The sequence below is a fragment of the Chondrus crispus genome, genomic scaffold, assembly GCF_000350225.1.
Source record: "Chondrus crispus Stackhouse genomic scaffold, scaffold_105, whole genome shotgun sequence".
Lineage (NCBI taxonomy): Eukaryota > Rhodophyta > Florideophyceae > Gigartinales > Gigartinaceae > Chondrus > Chondrus crispus.
In genome coordinates this window covers 180,375-197,970 of record NW_005178923.1, presented here as the reverse complement: position 1 = coordinate 197,970, position 17,596 = coordinate 180,375, and the positions used below count along the sequence as shown (strand labels likewise).

The 17,596-nt window shown below is 49.1% G+C and overlaps 4 protein-coding genes; 2 read left to right on the top strand and 2 right to left on the bottom strand.

Moving 5' to 3' along the window:
- Window positions 1–11,245: 11,245 nt before the first annotated feature.
- Window positions 11,246–11,521, top strand: CHC_T00001622001 (hypothetical protein). The gene has a single exon (XM_005712494.1). The coding sequence runs from the start codon at window positions 11,246–11,248 to the stop codon at window positions 11,519–11,521; it is 276 nt and encodes a 91-aa protein (XP_005712551.1).
- An 889-nt stretch (window positions 11,522–12,410) lies between these two features.
- On the top strand, window positions 12,411–13,178 carry CHC_T00001621001 (hypothetical protein). Its single transcript, XM_005712493.1, has one exon. The coding sequence runs from the start codon at window positions 12,411–12,413 to the stop codon at window positions 13,176–13,178; it is 768 nt and encodes a 255-aa protein (XP_005712550.1).
- An 830-nt stretch (window positions 13,179–14,008) lies between these two features.
- Window positions 14,009–14,170, bottom strand: CHC_T00001620001 (hypothetical protein). The gene has a single exon (XM_005712492.1). It carries the CDS (start codon window positions 14,168–14,170, stop codon window positions 14,009–14,011), a length of 162 nt encoding a protein of 53 aa, XP_005712549.1.
- On the bottom strand, window positions 14,170–15,392 carry CHC_T00001619001 (hypothetical protein). XM_005712491.1 is given in 2 exon segments: window positions 14,170–14,465; window positions 14,466–15,392. 1 exon segment carries the CDS (start codon window positions 15,390–15,392, stop codon window positions 14,466–14,468), a length of 927 nt encoding a protein of 308 aa, XP_005712548.1. The 3' UTR covers window positions 14,170–14,465.
- Window positions 15,393–17,596: the final 2,204 nt, after the last annotated feature.

The window sequence follows — 17,596 nt, the reverse complement described above, 5'->3', positions numbered from 1 at the left end:
CTCCAGACACTCCCTCTTGGCATTGTCTTCCAAGTCGTCGATGATACATGAGACGTAGATGAAAAAGACGTTCTTGAACTCAATGCGACGTCTAAAGTCATTAATAACCTCACCCTCGTCTTCCGTCAGGGTTAGACGGTCGGTCAACAACGTCATAGACGCACGGGGCAGCCCCACGAGCCACTGCGAGAGCCTGGAATGAAACAAACGTCTGGTTCTGTCTCTGTCCGCTGCGCGGCAGTTGTTCGTCCTCTTCTTCGTCGCACGTCGTCTTCGCGTACTCGACCGGCACTGGCGGCGGAGAGGCGGCGTGGGGCCGGTTCTAGGAGAGGCTGCCCGTGTTCGAGTCCAGGAAGGCGATTGCCATGAAAGCGTGCCGCCTCGTCTAATGGAGCAGCTGGACGTTCGATATGTCACTATTCATCACTTCTCAAGTTGTTGAACTTCTCAATAGCCTCCGACAGCCCCTTTCGCAGATTTAAATAGTGCCCTCGCCAGCCCCTGCGTCTTTCCCCCTCTTCAACCGCATTGTGCGCTTCTCGATGATGTCATACCAGTCTTCCTTTTCAAGTTCGTCGGAAAGCGGAGTAGGTTTCCCGGCTACGTCCGTGGTGCTCTGCTAATTTGTCAGATTATCCTTCACCTCTTCCCAGCGATCCTTTGTCTCCATTCTCATTCCCTTAATTTCTTCCCCAGCCTCTTCATAGGACGCACCTGCCTTCTCTTGCCAGACGTTAAACTAGGCTTCAATGCAGAACTCATACCGCCTTCTCCCATTCCAACCTCAAATGTTTTAAACTTACATCTAACAAGAACTGGTCTGGTTCTTGTAGCATAAACACCCCCCAACGTAGAGGGGTGTATGCTTAGCTCGACGCAGCCCTTTCGGAAGGCGAGAAGACGGGGAAACACACAGCTGACGGGACAGGGAAGCGGGCCCTGGTAGCGTGGTAGAGCGGGACGGTCGGGGACGAGCGTACGCGCGGGCAGATCTACGTCTCGACGCCCCGGAGCAGCGCTGGGTAACGTACCAGCGCTGACGGGCGGAGGCGGATCTAGGCTCCCTCGCGTACCCGTGTGTGCCCTACCCGCTTTGTCCCGTTTAACGCGCCCGAAGGCGAATCGCGCGTGTTAGGTAAGCTGGAAGACGGACCTAGGCGGCCGATCGTGGACAAGTCCGTGCTTGTCCCACTCACCGCCGCCGGTCCGCTCCGTTATTTAATATACAATCAATCCTATCATTCTACAGTACAGTACGGACTGTACTGTAGGGCTACGGTAGTCAGCGCGGGCTGTCCCGTGCTGCCTGTACACGTGTCATACACGTATAGTACATGCCGGTATGGGCGCTTCCCACACGCGTGGCACACGTGTGCACGTGTGTGCGCGCGCTCCGTACAGGTGGGGTATGTGCGCTGTACACGTGTGTGCGCGTGCGGCTCATATTAATCTAATCTAAATCTAATGTTGAACCGCCGTTCTGCCACAGTTCCTTAGTGTCCAACCGGCATACCACAAAAATCCAGACCCACTCCATATCCATTACGGCAACGTTACCTTCCTTGTCATGCGGCCCTAAAATATTATGGAATTTCTACGGATCGTTGTGTCCCGACCTACGGTAATCCACAAATCGTTGTTTAGACATACATTGTGTGCATTGTGTCCTTTGATAGAGATTCTTCAACTTTTCAGAAGATCTTTCGCAAATTGAGAGCTCCGAGGGACATAATTCCGGCACAGACGTGGAGATATCCTGTTCATATGATAGAAAATGATCATTAAAGCGCCTGGCAATAATCTGCCAGAGGTCATCCCGAGTAAAATTTGTGCGAAAGTTGTATAGCGTGAGCATGTTTGTAAAAGTCCAATAATGCTTTCCTAGAAGGAGTACCATCACGCAGGGTTACACAAAGCCTACCAAACTCAGAAATCGAGAACAAAGACACCACGTTTGCGGGGATGTTTGAAGGACTTTTTTGTAGAGTAAGCTCTCCGTTGTCCCACAACCCTCGATCTAGACACCTACTCAGGGTCTGTACGAATATTTGGACTGGAGTTGGTTTGTCAAAATCGCATACATGCTGTTCAAATTCTTCTATAAACTCCGTCCAACTGCTCCATTTTGTATTACTATCACAAGTGCTTTCAAATGAGACTCGCTTCCTCTCCCTATGCAGCACAAAAAGGTAGTTTCTGCAACGTGTCATATGTGACTCTCAAATTATTATTCTAAATGATTCAGGGAGAGTGCACGAATATTGCATAATGAGCCAGGGAGAGTGCACGAATATTGCATAGACAAGAAATATTATTTCATGTCGCACACCAGGGGAGTTATCGGAGAGTTATCGGAGAATTATTGGAGAGCCTTACGCTGCAGCAAATAGTATAAGTAGAGGAGAGTTATAATGCTAGCAGAAAGAAAGAACATCACTTCCATCAGCTTGAAGTTCAGTTCCGTTGGAGAGTTCCCGCTACACTGGTAGCATCGCTAGAAGATCTCAGGCACCATGGGTGATCAGATGCAGGCTCATTGGCAGCAGATGCAGCACAATATCCAGGAATTGGAGAGAAAACTACACGCTGCAAATACCGTGATCACTGGGATGTAGCAAAGTCAGAACCAGATACGCAATGAAGCCCAGGCCGCGAATCAGGCGCTCGGCCTCGCCCAGAACTCCGGCAAAAAGATTTTCATCAACAAGCCGGAATCAATCTCAGGCAAGCCAAATTAGTCCTTGGATTCGTTTATTGGACACATGAAGTTGTATCTTAGTCAAGTTCCCCATGTTCAGAGAATGAATGTTGCCATTAGTTACCTATCTGCAAGTGCTTATGATTGGTACCAAGTAGTCAGTTCAGATGTTTTGATAACCACATGGGAGGATCTAGAGGTGAAACTCCGGAAGAGGTTTACTCCTATCAATAAAGTTCGGCTGGCCCGCGACAAACTTGCAGTTTGGTGCCAGCAAAAGTCCGTCTATCATTATAACGAAACGTTTCTCAAAATACTGATCGATATCCCCGGCATCTCTGTAGATGAAAAAATCGACAGGTACCGCCGCGGTTTGAAGCCTTTCATTCGCAGTGAGCTGTGTACTAAAGACTATCAGGACCTGAGTCAGTTCATGACGGACGCCTCAAATGTCGAAGCAGCCAAAGGAAACAGCACAAAGTACACTAGTTCCGCTTCCTCATCACCGTACTATGCCAGTGTTTTACCCTCCAGTGCAAGTTCTGTTCCCACGGACATCTCTAAGACCAGGGTTGCAAAAACAAAGAAACAACGCCAGAGAGAAGAGGATATCGGCAACAATGCATGCTTTTACTGTCACAAGACCGGATGTTCTATCCGCACATGCCCACTACGTAAAAAGAATGATGACAGACGATTTGTGGCAAGCAATATGGATTTAATTTCGAACCTCATGGGAGAGGCAAAAGTGATTGAGTCTGACGCAAACCAGGGGGAAGAGTGAGCTCATCGAACGAGTACGGAATAAATCATTCCATATTACGCAATGGCCCGCATGAGCAAACAGAAGGCCATAGAACCCCTGACACGGATCAGGTAACAACTCGTCTTGCATCTGAGAACACGGATCATTACGGAACCAGGGCAACGTCGTTGCTGGCACAGGAGCCCCCGAAGACTGATCAGGTTGCTCGGAGTGCAGTCCAACGAATTTCGAAATGGACAAGAAATCCCCTTTGAACCCTTAATTGTCTTTTTGGGGGAACGGCGAATGGAGTTCCGGCCGAGCTGCTGAAAGACGATGGGGCGAACACTAACATTATGTCTCGCTCTTATTGGTGGGAACATAGAAAATTCTATCGCATAACTCAAGTGAAGGAGAGCATAGCCGTGAACCATTCGTCAGAACACTACGGCGAACATAGCTGTGAAGTTGTCGAATAAGTACAAGTCAAAAGTGGAAATCACACTTACGTATCGAGATTTGTCTTGGCAGAAGTCCGTTACAATATGATATTGGGGATGCCCTGGCATAGAGACGTCCAGCCAAAGACATGTTACGAATCGAGATCCGTCAGCATCAATGGAGAAGTACTGTATGAAACAAAAGCAGAAAACAGCGAAAAATTGTCCGTAACAAACATGAAACATCAAACAATTCAAGCGAGTTTTTCGGAAGGGCAAGAAGAGCACGAATGTAGCCGTCTTTGGGGTGCCGGAAATCAATTCTCTCCTGCAGAACACAGATACGATGGAGAGGATGGATGACCGGCTGCGCAAAAAATTGGATGAGTATGAGGACGTCTTCCGCACAAAGCTCCCTAAAGTGCTTCCACCGGAACGTAGTGTCGACCATGCGATCGTCATCGACCCTCACCAGAAGAGTCCGCACCGGGGTCTGTATCGCCTTTCTCCCCAAGAACTTGAAGCTACACGAGAGTACCTGATCGACCTGTTGAATAGAAAGGTCATCCGACCAAGGAAGAGCCCCTTTGGCGCGGCCTTGTTTTTTGTGAAGACTTCTGGGAAGCCCCTTCGCGGGGTGGTGGATTACAGAGGACTGAACAGGATTACAAAGCGCAGTAGCACACCGATTCCGCGGCCGGATGAAATGTATGTCAGGTTGGGAGGTGCTAAGTTGTTTACAAAAATGGATTTAAAAACCGGTTTCCACCAGATACGCATCCGACCCGAAGACGTCGAGAAGACCGCCTTCAACACAAAGTATGGGCAGTATGAATTTCTCGTTATGCCGATGGGCCTCTGAAATGCACCTGCTACGTTTGTGGCTCTAATGAACGAGGTCCTACATGGACTGGCTGAAAAATGCTGAGTTGTTTACATGGATGACATACTCATTTTTTCAGAGACAACAGAGCAGCACTTTGGAGATGTTCGATCCGTACTAGACCGGCTACGTTCTCACAAGCTCTATATTTCCCCTCAAAAGTGCGACTTTATGAAGAAGGAGGTTGAATTACTTGGAGTGGTTGTGGGGGAGGATGGGATGAAGGTCAACCCGGCGAAGATTCATATCATCGAGGACTGGCCGACGCCATCCTTTGTCTCGGAGATCCGATCGTTCGTCAGGCTTGTTTCCTTCTTCCGGCGGTTTATTAAAGACTTCAGCAAAATTGCGCTGCCTCTAACCGAGCTTACGAAGAAAGGGAAGAACATCAGCGACTGGGATGCCAGCTGTCAGACTTCCTTCGAAGAACTGAAACAACGACTAACGCATGCGCCGGTCTTGAGGCATACAAACTAGACGCTACCATTTCGTGGGCACATAGATGTTTATCAGACAGCTATTGGCGGCACACTTACAAAAATTGTGAACGGGAAGAACATGCGGTTGCCTACTTTTCAAGAAAACTCAACAACGCGCAACAGAACTATTCCGCTAATGACCGCGAACTGCTTGGGTTGATTGGGTTTCTTGAACATTTTAGATGTTACCTGGAGGGATCCTCATTCGAGATTATTACAGATAATCAAGTTTTGAAGTACCTTTTTACAAAGCAAAACCTTAGTCGAATGGAGAATCGGTGTGGTGGGCACGCTTACAAACTTCGGCATATTCCCTATCACGTTACAGAAGGGCAAGGTACGTGTCCTTGGAAACACATTGTCACGAGCTCCACACGTTGATTCAGATCTCTCGGCACTACTATCAAACGTCTCTGTCATTACAAGAGATCTCCCTGAATCCCTGGATGTGACCTGCCCTTCAGAGGATCAGCATTTTGGCCCCATTCTGACCAGGTTACAGGATGGCAAGGATGCAAAAACGTCTCGATACGCACTACAGGGTGGTTTACTCAAATTAACGTCTGGGGAAATTTGCGTTCCACTGACGGCAGTGAAGGAGCTGCTTAAAATAGCTCACGACGCACCTGTCTCTGGGCACTTCGGACTTGCAAAGACGCTGAAACGACTTGAGCAGTTTCATTGGAACAAGAAGGTGCGGGACATCAAGAGGTACGTACGGGGGTGTGACAAATGCCAGAGACATAAGGTATCCAATCAGAAGCCATTCACAACACCACATATCCTTGAGCTGGCAGACCGTCGATGAGGCAGTGTGTCGCTCGCTTTCATTACACAGCTGCCAAAGACGAAGTCCGGTTATGACGCAATCACGACCCACGTTGATCGGTTTTCAAAGAGACCGCATTTTGTTCCCTGTTCATCGACCGACGACGCAATCACAGCGGCCAAGGACTTTCACGAGCACGTATTCAGACTTCACGGTTTGCCGGATTCTCTGGTTAGCGACCGCGACCCCAAGTTCACTTCAGAGTTTTGGAAGAACCTGAATAGGCTGCTCGGCGTGCAGTTGAGGATGTCAATAAGCAACCATCCTCAGACGGATGGTCAATCTGAGGTCATGAACAAAATGCTCGAGACTTATCTCCGTCTGTTCTGCAATTATCATCAGAATAACTGGGATCAGCTACTTGCTACTGCAGAATTTGCTTACAGCTCATCCGTCCACGACACTACTGGGTACACTCCTTTTTCTTGGATCTTGGATGCGAGCCTCGGCATCCCTTGCACTTTCTGTGCAATGAGAGCTCTCCCGTACAAGCAGTCTCAGAATTACAAGTCATTTTAAGAGAAACGTTTAAGGATGCACAGCGAGCATATCAGCACGCTCGGAAACAACAGTTGCGGCACGCGGAGAAGCATTTTCGACCGCATAATTATACTATTGGGGACAAGGTCATGGTGAAGAGCAAGTTCTTACGAGATTCATATAATAGGGGCCAAGTTTCCGTGAAGCTGCAAGCAAAGCAGTTAGGACCGTTTGAGATTGTCGCGCTTGTAGGTCCCAATGCAGTCCGTTTGAAATTCCCTCCGAGCTTCAAGGCACATCCCGTCATCAATGTATCGTACACCGACAAATACTACGAACAACCCGAAGAGCTATCTGTCTCAAAGCCGGCTCCACCACTGCCGGTTCAACTCACCGAAGGAACAGAATAATATGTCGAGACGATCTTGCAGCATCGTCGACGCGGCAGAGGAATGCAGTTCCTAGTTCAGTGGAAGGGGCAACCTTCTCATGAATCTACGTGGGAACCTTTGCGCAATCCCGTGGATGCCGATGGGACAATCAATGAACAGCTCCAAAATTACTTGCTGGAAAACGAAATGAATGACGCGGACGTCATTCCAAGGAGGAGGCATTAGTGCAACGTGTCATATGTGACTCTCAAATTATTATTCTAAATGATTCAGGGAGAGTGTACGAATATTGCATAATGAGCAAGGGAGAGTGCACGAATATTGCATAGACAAGAAATATTATTTCATGTCGCACACCAGGGGAGTTATCGGAGAGTTATCGGAGAATTATTGGAGAGCCTTACAATGCAGCAAATAGTATAAGTAGAGGAGAGTTATAATGCTAGCAGAAAGAAAGAACATCACTTCCATCAGCTTGAAGTTCAGTTCCGTTCGAGAGTTCCCGCTACAGTTTCGGTACACCAATTCCATCTTGTTTCCTGATGTACGACGCTTCCATTCTTTTCCAATTTCCCCATTTGCCCGCATGGCTTTCCTTGCGAAGAATGAGAAAAGCTTATTCTTCATGCGGATGTCATGTCCGTCGTGCACATGTTCAAACAGCGCCCTCGGCGGCAGTTGAACTTCAACGACGGGACCTTCCGCAGGAGCTTCTGCTCTCCTTGCAGTGGTTTCCAGAGATTTTGGCGAGCTCCCTCTGTCCACAGCAACCCATCACAGCTCAGTAAAGGGCGCAGGAGCGCTTGGAGCGTCGCGTTGCGTTGGAGTTGTTAAGAATGGTTTATCCCCTGCACGCCACCGGGGGGAACGCTTCGGCAATCCTTCCATTTTCATGCAATCGCAATAGCTAAAAGCACCACTAATGGAGAACCGCAAGGGGCGGGAGGTTCGGCGCAAATACAAATGAAAAGGGAAAGAGATGTGTGGAAGTTCAGACAAAAGAAAGAATCGCTCCCTGCAGTAGATGCCTCTAAAAACCGATCCTCAATGTTTCCTGAGCTGGGTTGATGCTTGCCACTTGCGGCACTCCTCACGCTACAAGCAGGCCAGGGCAATCACACCTCCCTTTCTGATTTTTGCTTCGATGTCAAAAAAAGATTAACATCGAACTAACCAATTAATAGGCTGCAGGTAACTCCATGATATTGTGAAGGCGATTGATCAAGATTTCTTTTGAGTTAGAACCGGCTCTGAGACTGCATCTGTACATGCAGTGCAGAATAAAACGGTCTTCGCGCGGAGACGCTAGCAAAAGAAAAACAACGAATTAAGTTTGAAATTCCCGCTAGGCAGATAAAAATTCAAGAAGAAGGCAGTTTGTAGGAGAAGACAAGCAGCTAGAAGTTTTGTTACTGTACTTTGTTCGTATTAACTAGTTTTCCTTTCAGAGTAGTGCTCGTGGCTTGGCCTTCTCTTGTCATGAACTTCGCGCACATGACGCTGAATCCGAGTGCGCTTTCCGTACGACTTTGGGCATAATTTGCATGTAAAAATATATCCTCCATCGTGTTCATTTTCCATGTGAGCTCTAAGCCTACTTCTCTTCGAGAAAGACTCTTTGCAATGCTTGCAAGAAAAATCTGCTGTTTCCGAATGCATATCTCGTTTGTGAAACTCCAGCCTTCTAGTACCAGCAAATCTAAGACCACAGGTCTGGCATTTGTGCTCCTGGCCAGGCTGATGTTCACGCCGCTCATGTCTTTGCAGTCCTCCACTCGTCACGAAGCCCGCGTTGCAATAGGAACACCGTTTCTTACTACTGTGGACGTTACGAACGTGGGTCACGAGAGCTCGACGCCCATTGTATGACTTGTAGCACGTATCGCATTTGAAAAGCTCTTGAGTCTCAGATAGGGCTCCTGGTGGGAGCTTGCTTCCACGTCTAGTGCCACGACTGGAATGAGATATGCTAGGCAGGCTTTGGAAAGAGGATAAGCCATCGAATATAGCTCCTGGTGGGAGCTTGCTTCCACGTCTAGTGTCACGACTGGAATGAGATATGCTCGGCAGGCTTTGGAAGGAGGATAAGCCATTGAATATAGAACCCGACGCCTCGCTTGCGTTTCCGCCTGATCCCTTTTGTGCACAATTAATCTCTATAAGGCAATGCTCCCGGAGTTTTTCCCTGGTTGTAAAGATTCTGCGGCACCTCGAGCAGTCAAATTTGGAGGGTCCAGCCCCTCTACTACTACTGTTTCTAGATGCAGACATGTTCCTGTGGTGCAATGGATGTGGGTGCTTTTGAAAAGATTGGAATGATTTAGTGTTGGGTGGTGTTGATTGTGTGTGATGAATATTGCTTGAGGGAGAGTGTCTGCGACATTTCCATGTGCTCAGTTAAATACTTAAATACGCAGTAGAAGAAAGTTGGAAACATGCACAAGCATGGGTTGGTGGACTTCAGCAACGGGTTTTCACGTTTCTTCATCCTTCCCCAGGCATTATCAATTTCACGTCCAGCAGTAGTGAAGTAAAAACATCATATGAAGAAGCGGGTGGGTGGGGTGTAATGTTGAAGCGATACAATAGAGCAATTTCAAAAATTGCGTCTGAGGGGCAACGGCCGTTTTTCTTCGCTTATGAACATTGGGTTGAGATAGGTTCCTGTTTCACGTTTATGGTGCGAAAGGGCGACCGCTTGCAACGTTTTTTACAGTTCCTATGTACATTAGACATTCGTTAAAATCCAAGATCGGAGCTTCGTGAGACACAGGTGAATAATTTCTATTACAACGACGGCTTTTTGGGGTTTCCAAAACCATGCTATATCGTTTTAAAAGGGGTTAACGACCTGTCCAGAGGCGACGTCATCGTTTTTAGGTACGCTGTCATGTGTGTCCAAATAAAAGCATTGGACAGCGACCATTAGCTTTGCTCCCTACATATCGTTGTCTGTGTACCCTGATGTGGATGTGAAATTGCGTAATGCTCGTTCCCTCCTACTTTGGAACAATATATGAAGGACTTTACCCGTTTCATGGTGCGAAATAAACGCAGTGACCTTGATCAGAGTTCCTTAGAGGGAAATATCAGTACCGGAATTTTTTCCTTGTTACAAGGCAGTTTAGAAAGCAAGCATAGTACTGCGATATGGTGACGGGAGATAAAATGTGCGGAAGGTTCTACTAGGAAGGTAGGAAGTCTGAGAAAGAACATTTTCTGTGAAAGATGCAGGTGTTACTTTAGCGCGAGGGAAGACCTAGAGGTTCACAACTTAGTGACACCTTAGGGGATTAGGGGATTAGTAATGCAGGCGCGCAGCGTCTTGCGCCGCCGCGGCAGAGCGCGGCATATGGGTCGCAACACGTGACGTGCGCGCTGAGTCGGCAGCGAGACGGCGAAGGCTATCTGGCAGGCGGTGAGCCACGGAGCCCTGCAGACGAAGATAGTGCGTGGGGGCGGCGGGCGTGGCATGTAGGAAATATTTGCAATGAGACCGAGAAGGATCTTTGGGGGGGGACCCGATTTTGACGGGCGTCGGCGGGCGTGTTGCCACGCGGTGTGGACGCGGTGTGAAGGATCTTTTGTTGCCGTTCCCCGCTTGAGGCTGCTGCGGCCACGGTCATGAGGCGGAGTGGTAAGCCGGTGCGGCGGAGCTGTCGGAGGCCGACTGAGGGATGGGCTAAACCGGGCGACCGTTGGATTCGGCTACTCTGCCTTTAATGGAAACAGAGTATCGCTAGCGTACAGATGAGTGTTTTCGATTAACATCGAGTCGACGTTGGCTACAGGTGTCGGAGACTCGCCGGCGACTCTGCCGTCCGGCTCTGTCGTCCTCCCTTTTCCCTGTCTTCCTCTCCGGCTGAAGGACGAGGCCATCGGCAGCGATGACGAATGCACTACTGTACACGTGTTACTGTTGTCATATCTAATAATAATTACACCCAAAACAATTACACCAAAAATATGTTACATTGCCGCCTACCTATGGTACCCGAGGGGTACCGGAAGAGTACAGTACAAGTTTGTATGTGGTTCCTCCCCCCTCGCCTTCAATCCCGCCCCCACTTCCTCCGTTCTCACTCTCACCCTTCGTCCGGCGTACTGCTATTCGTACTGCTATTCGATCTGTCCCGCCGCAACGCCGCAAGTTGGGCTACCACCTCTGCGTTGTTGTCTTCCTCGACCGCCATCTCGTACAACTCTATCGCTCGACCCCTGTCGCGGGCCACCCCGTCCGCCCCGTCCTGCATCATGTCTCCGAGACGCACCATTGACCAGCTCTGCTTCTGTTTCTCGATGTCCATCTCAAACAGCTCCACCGCACGCACTGCATTGCGCTCCATCCCTTGCCCTCCGTCCCTCAACGTCATCGCAAAATACCAAGTCGCGTTACCGGAATTTCCTTTCGCCATTGCACGGCCATACAATGCCACAGCTCGTACCGCGTCACGTTCCACACCTTCTGCACCTTTTTCGAGCAAAACACCGAGGTTCACCATCACATTGACGTCGTCACCCTTCTCGATTGCGCGCTCAAACAGCTCCATAGATCGTGTCCTTCCAGGCGGATGAAGTGTGGTTTCAGGTCTATGCGCGGTTGCTTAGTACTATAAATGAATCGACTCTGTTGCAGGAGTGTACAGCGGATATCGAACGGGATGCGAAGAGGCCGTGGGTGAAGACAATAACGCCATGCCTCACTAGCCTGCAGTTTCTGCATCGTTTATTGGCATGCGGTGGGCGCGTTTGCGGGACGAGTGTTGGGACGGGAGGGGGAAAAGTGGTGGCCTGGGGTGTTTGCAATGAAAGGGCATTCTTGTGTACGTTGTTGAGGGATGAACTGGAATCAAGGTTATTGTTGCAGACTGAAGAGGACAATGTGGTTGGAACTACCACCGGTATCAAGGAACGGTGTCCTTCGGGGATGGGAATCTGCAAATGCCGGAAACCCCCATGACGATGGCAAGGAAGTTTCGTGGATAGGCTGTTCACGAATCGGCGAAGACGCTATAACTGTTCACGAGGATGAGACGATCCGGGCCTGGGCCATGGATCCAAGAGGGATTGCTGTACATCCCCTTACGCTGAGCGCTGGCGAAAAATATCACTTGGCATTGTCGCCGGATTGAAGGAGAATAGCGATGACAGTGCCAACCTGCGGGGGTCAGGAGTTTGCGTTTGGAGGGGGCCGGGCGAAAGGGTGAGGGAGCAGTGTTTTGTTTTCCCACTCAAAAAATTCGCCGTATAAAACCTGGCCGACCTGCACCACACCAACAAACCATGGCGTCTCAGGCGGTGGTTGCTACCTGAAATCGCTGTTTCATTCCTGGTCATTGACGATCAGCTGGATCTACAATGAAGGTTTTCGAGAGCGCAATGGACAGTGAGGCCATATTCGAGAAGGATGGATCCGGGAGACGCAATCTCTTGGGACTGAATATTGTTTTTGGAGAGGAAGACAATGTTGAAGAGGTATACTACGCATCGATACTATATCAATCTTTTAGGTTCCACTGAGAAGGATGAAGAACACCTCATGCCAGACGACATGAGCGCAAGGCTTGACATGATCGACCTTGAGAAACTGAAAGAGAGCGCCGGGCGGCACATGTTCAAGGACATATTTCCTAAATTTGACCCTGGGCACTTCACAGCAGCTTCGTTGGAGCCATCGGAGGGCATCTTCCTCAAGAAACCGCCCCTGGTTGTTCCTTTCCCTGAATATCTCGAGGAGCTTAAGATGGTGAAGGATGACTTCCTGGTGGAAGCTCGGGCGTGTGAGGTGCTGCGACACTCACCGCATCCCAATATCGCGAAGTTTTTGGGATGCCGCGTGCAAGGTAATCGAATCACGGGATTCTTCTACGAGCGGTGCGTCGATTTTATGGGGCTACGTCAACCAGTGAACGTCGAAAAGTTCATAGATGATGTGAGGAAGGGGATTGAGCACTTGCACAGCTTGGGATACTGTCACAATGATATATGCCCCTTTAACATCTTCGTGAAAAAAGACGGCACAGCGACCATCATCGACTTCGACTCGTGCCGCCCTGTAGGTGAGACTTTGACAAAGAGGGGAAACGGCGGGTTCTTCGATAAGGAAGCAGACGCAGCATCTAAAGTCAACCCAGTCTCAGCTTTCGAGCACGACTGGTACGGACTGAGAAAGACGAAGGAGTGGTTAATTGAGTGGAACAAGCAAGTATCTCGCAAGCAGAATTCTGGATAATGCATAAGCACGCTGTTCACAAATTGATCACTTTAACAAGGGCTTATTCAGTCTAGCTAGTGAGTTTTAGTTTAATGTTTTGCACCCCTGAGGAAATCTACAATTTGAACACAATAAAATGGATTTCATCCGGTAGTCTGCCCTTGAAGATTTCAAGATCACTGTCAAGAGGAAGAACCTGACGGCGGTTCTGATGGATCGGCGATTGCAACCTGTTTGGGCGAGGAGCGTTACGACGCTGTCAATGTGGGAGGGTTGCGAAATGTGTATCCCCTCTGGGACGTACCGAATTTTCCAGTTGAGGTAGGGGGTCGGTCGTCCCATTCGTTTCACTATATATTTTTTTGGAGTGTGTGGTACAGTGAGTCGATCATGGTTTTTGTTGTGGTGGTGACACCTTACTGCTCAGAGACGGGAACATCTCGATATGTTGAAGTTATTCCTAAATCATGCATCGAAGGCAAGAGACCAAGCGAGCGATAAACGTCGTGAAGCGTGCCCACAGAAAAAGAAGATTAGCAGAATATTTACAAGTACTTTAGTGCTACTAGTCTCCATCCGACCAAGCGTTAACATAACATACAAAACTGCGAATTTTATTTCTTTTCAACTTTGATGTCCACGGGTTCTATTTTTCTTTGGCAGGTTGACCCATTCCAAAAAAATTTCTAAAGTTAGAACCGAACAGAAAGCACTCAACACAATGTTTCTATGCTACTGGTATAAAATTAGCTTAAAGAAAAATGCGCATTGTAAGCCGACGTTTTCTTTTGAACAGCTTTATGTGCGTCAACGAATTGGTTTCCGCTAAAATTGACGAGCAAAATGCTTTACCTGTGGCGATGGACTTCTATTTGCAAAAAAACACAGAAGTTAATGCGTTGTCTGGAAAAAATAAAAATAACTTTTGTCCTCATATGAGGACTAACCATAACAGTCCGATAGACACTATAGTAGATGAATGTACAGTTAACTTTACAGTATCCCTCCATGCAAGAAATCTTCTGTTCCATGTGGTTGTTTAACTTCATAACTGCAGCGCGTGCAATCTAATTCAAACACAAAAAAAGGTGCAGGCCGAAACCTCAGAAGATCAGAAGAACAAGGGAAGCTATTGACGGATTTGAAGGACGTCGCCACTTCGGCTTCCCTTCATCCTTTCAAACATCCCTACCAGAGACTGAATCCTCTCACCACCAAGCAGGCAAGCCAAAATCATCACTCACAGTGCTGCGATTCTGCACATACTCTCTCATTTGCCAGAGCGTCCTCCGAACTGATATCGCTTTAGATATGAATTGCTGTTATGTTCAGCCTTACGTCGTCGTCAATAGGTCCGGTCGGCGGCACGCTGCCAAAAGCCGCGTTGGCCACCACGAGCGTATTCTTCTTGACAGCAACGGTAGTAGGGACGTTAAATCCGGATGATGTGATATTTTTAACGAATTTCGCAGACACCCGACGTCCACGGATGCTCAGCTTCCACACCGACACGCGGTTAAGACTGTTCTGGGTGACGTACAAGAGTGACCCACCCTTCATGCGCACGATGTCCAGGCCATCGATGCCTTCAGTAGTGCCATTAGGAAGGATTCTCTGCGCCTTGTTGCCGTTGAGAATGTCTATGAAAAAGGGTGCGGCAAGTTCTGAATTGGCGACGATGAGGCCACCCTTGTACTTTACGATCCCGTTCGCACGGAAGACACCGGCTTCAGGTTTGAAAGCCGGGGTAGGGAGGGGTATGGTTTCGAAGCGGCAACGAGGGAGAGCGGAAATGGATAACTTGTATACCACGCCACGGAACGAGTCTGTGTAAAAGGCAAAGTCTTTGTCGGCGATAACGTCATTGACAAGGCTGCCGCCACCTGTTGGACATGTGGCGATGGGTGTGCCAGTGGGGATATCGTAGACGTGCAATGCTGGTTCTACCCCAGGGAGAAAGGAGCCACCTCCGGCGACAAAGAGCCTGTCCTTTGATGCGTCAATGCCGCCGCCGATGCGGCCAGGGATCGGGGCCACTGCGGTGGTGACGAGGCCGGAGGCGACATCGACAAGGAAGATAGAGCCGGAGCGGATGTCCGCGGCGAAATAGTTGGAGCCACGGGCGAAGGTGACACCTTCCGGTTGCACCCCGGAAGGAAGTGGGAATTGGGTGGCGAGCGAGAGAGGGAAGAGGAGAAAGAGGAGAAAGGAAAATAGGGGCGTGAGAGACATTGTGAGAAGAATGGGATGCCAGCTGACGAACTGGTGCGAGAGCAGATGGCGACAAGGTTGAGGATATGGGGACTTAAATAGCGTCGAGGATGGGGGAGTATTGCAGCGAGACGGGGTGAGGTTAAGGAATGCGCCGCCAGTGCACTCGTACTGGACTTAAATAGCGTCGAGGATGGGGGAGTATTGCAGCGAGACGGGGTGAGGTTAAGGAATGCGCCGCCAGTGCACTCGTACTGGACTGCAGTGGACTTACTACGGTATGGCAGATCAGTTTTGTCCTGATGTGGCGGCAATTATTGTTGAAGAGCTGAAACTGGTATCTAGACAAGAGAGGACGTGGGGAGTTGTACGCAAAGCTGGCAATTCGCTGTAGACAACGATGCCGAAGAACGGAGAAAAGGCCATAACGCCAGAATGGCAGATTCTCTACGGGCATCTCTAGCCAGTTGGCATGTTCTCATGTGATGGTGACATTTTTTGCAGGAGGATTATGGAGGAATCAGAGAGATCTGTTGGACATTGGGCGCAACGACGCTGTGAGTCTCGCATTTCAGATCGATATCGTTTCCTTGAAATTTAATAAAACGAATGACCACAGTGCTCAGTACCTTCGAACTGTACCATGTTGCCGTGCTGTACTTGCTGTACTGTATCGATCGTGACGTGTGTGAGACAACGGCCTGGACTCCGGACTGAGCGAAGAAAAGGATGAGAACAGAGGGAACGGGATCGCAAGGAGAATGCCGCTTGCAATTGATCGGCTCATAGAAAAGGCACAAAGGGGAATAGACGATTGAAAGGCAGCGGCCGCGGCGGGGGTCTTATCCCCTTGATCACGCTCAACGAACGTCGATCCGCAATTAACAAAACCGAGTTGAGAAACGACAGGACCCGTTCTCGAAATGGGGCCACCGTGGTAGGTGGCTGCGGTAGGTGGCTACATGTGGGAGCTTAAACAAGTGACGGACGTCGATGACCCGGCAATATGTAATCGTCACCTCTCTCCCTCCTCTCGTCCGGCATGTGATTCACATCACATGATCACATGATGTGAAGCGCGCACTCGTCACGTACCATCGCGACAGATCCGTCCGTCCCTCTCCGCCACCATGGCGTCTCCCTCCCCTGCTTAACCTCCAAGACGCAAGAAACGCCCTTCAACTCGCGTGGCTTCTGCTTGCCCTGCCAGCCCCATCTCGACAATCACAGCGCCCCCCGCTCTCGCAGTTGGTTTGCACCTTTGCACCCTCCATCAATGCAGTATTCGCCCAGCATACTGCCCGCCATGCATGGCCAACTGCGCCTACTTTCGATTTCGTCACACCTGTCAATTATTCTTGCCTGACGTACAAGTAGGACGTACGGAATGTCCCGAAACGCTATTAGATTGTCGTGAAATGCGCACCAATGGGGTGCTACCAATACTGTTCATGGTGTCCGCGCCGGAGGTTGTAGAGTGTTGCCGCCAGCGCACGACAAGCACCTCCCTCAGGCGCTGGAGAGCAAGACCTCAATTGTTGAGGTCTTAAGACCTCGTCTGTCAGGCTACATTACAGTATTACAAAAGGCTCTCTCCTCCGCTGGTGACCAGCACCTGGACAGGGCAAGGGGAATGGAAGAGTGAGCATAGTTTATTTCTTTGCGGGCGCGTGTGGCGCCTGAGCCTCAACTAGTCTACTGAATGTTTCCGTCAACGTCTCTCTCGATCGCGCTATCGAAGTTAGCCCGCGCGAGAACTCCAAATCGCATCGCGGACTGCATGTATATATTTCCGCATCTCCATATTTTATTGCAATACTTCAAACCCACTCCAAAAGCAGCCGAATCGATATTCACACTTCACATAAATTCCACACCGCCTCAACGTCGGTTCTAAGACTACTCAAGTACAAAAAGGCATGTAAAGAGTGAGAGGCCTGATCTGTCCCAAAACGTTTTCCAAACCGTTTGTTCGATTGGATGTTCTGCGTACTCACAAGACACTTTTCATGTCTAACTTACCATTTCTGGGATTTGGTTCTTTCTTTGACACTTTTTGTATCGGAGTGGTCGCACATATAGATTTCAGGTCTCAGTGGGCGTCAGGCTGGAGAGAAGGACGGAAATTTACCGGCAAGCACGATATGTAGCAATTTATCAAGTAATGAATCCTTAGCGCCTCCTTGATTATAATAATAATATTTGCATAGCCACAAAAGCAGTTT

What these genes read in the sequence shown, in the direction of transcription:
- CHC_T00001621001 (XM_005712493.1), top strand. Translation starts at nt 12,411, where the DNA reads ATGTTGAAGAGGTATACTACGCATCGATACTATATCAATCTTTTAGGT.
- CHC_T00001622001 (XM_005712494.1), top strand. Translation starts at nt 11,246, where the DNA reads ATGTCCATCTCAAACAGCTCCACCGCACGCACTGCATTGCGCTCCATC.
- CHC_T00001620001 (XM_005712492.1), bottom strand. Translation starts at nt 14,170, where the DNA reads ATGGAGGGATACTGTAAAGTTAACTGTACATTCATCTACTATAGTGTC.
- CHC_T00001619001 (XM_005712491.1), bottom strand. Translation starts at nt 15,392, where the DNA reads ATGTCTCTCACGCCCCTATTTTCCTTTCTCCTCTTTCTCCTCTTCCCT.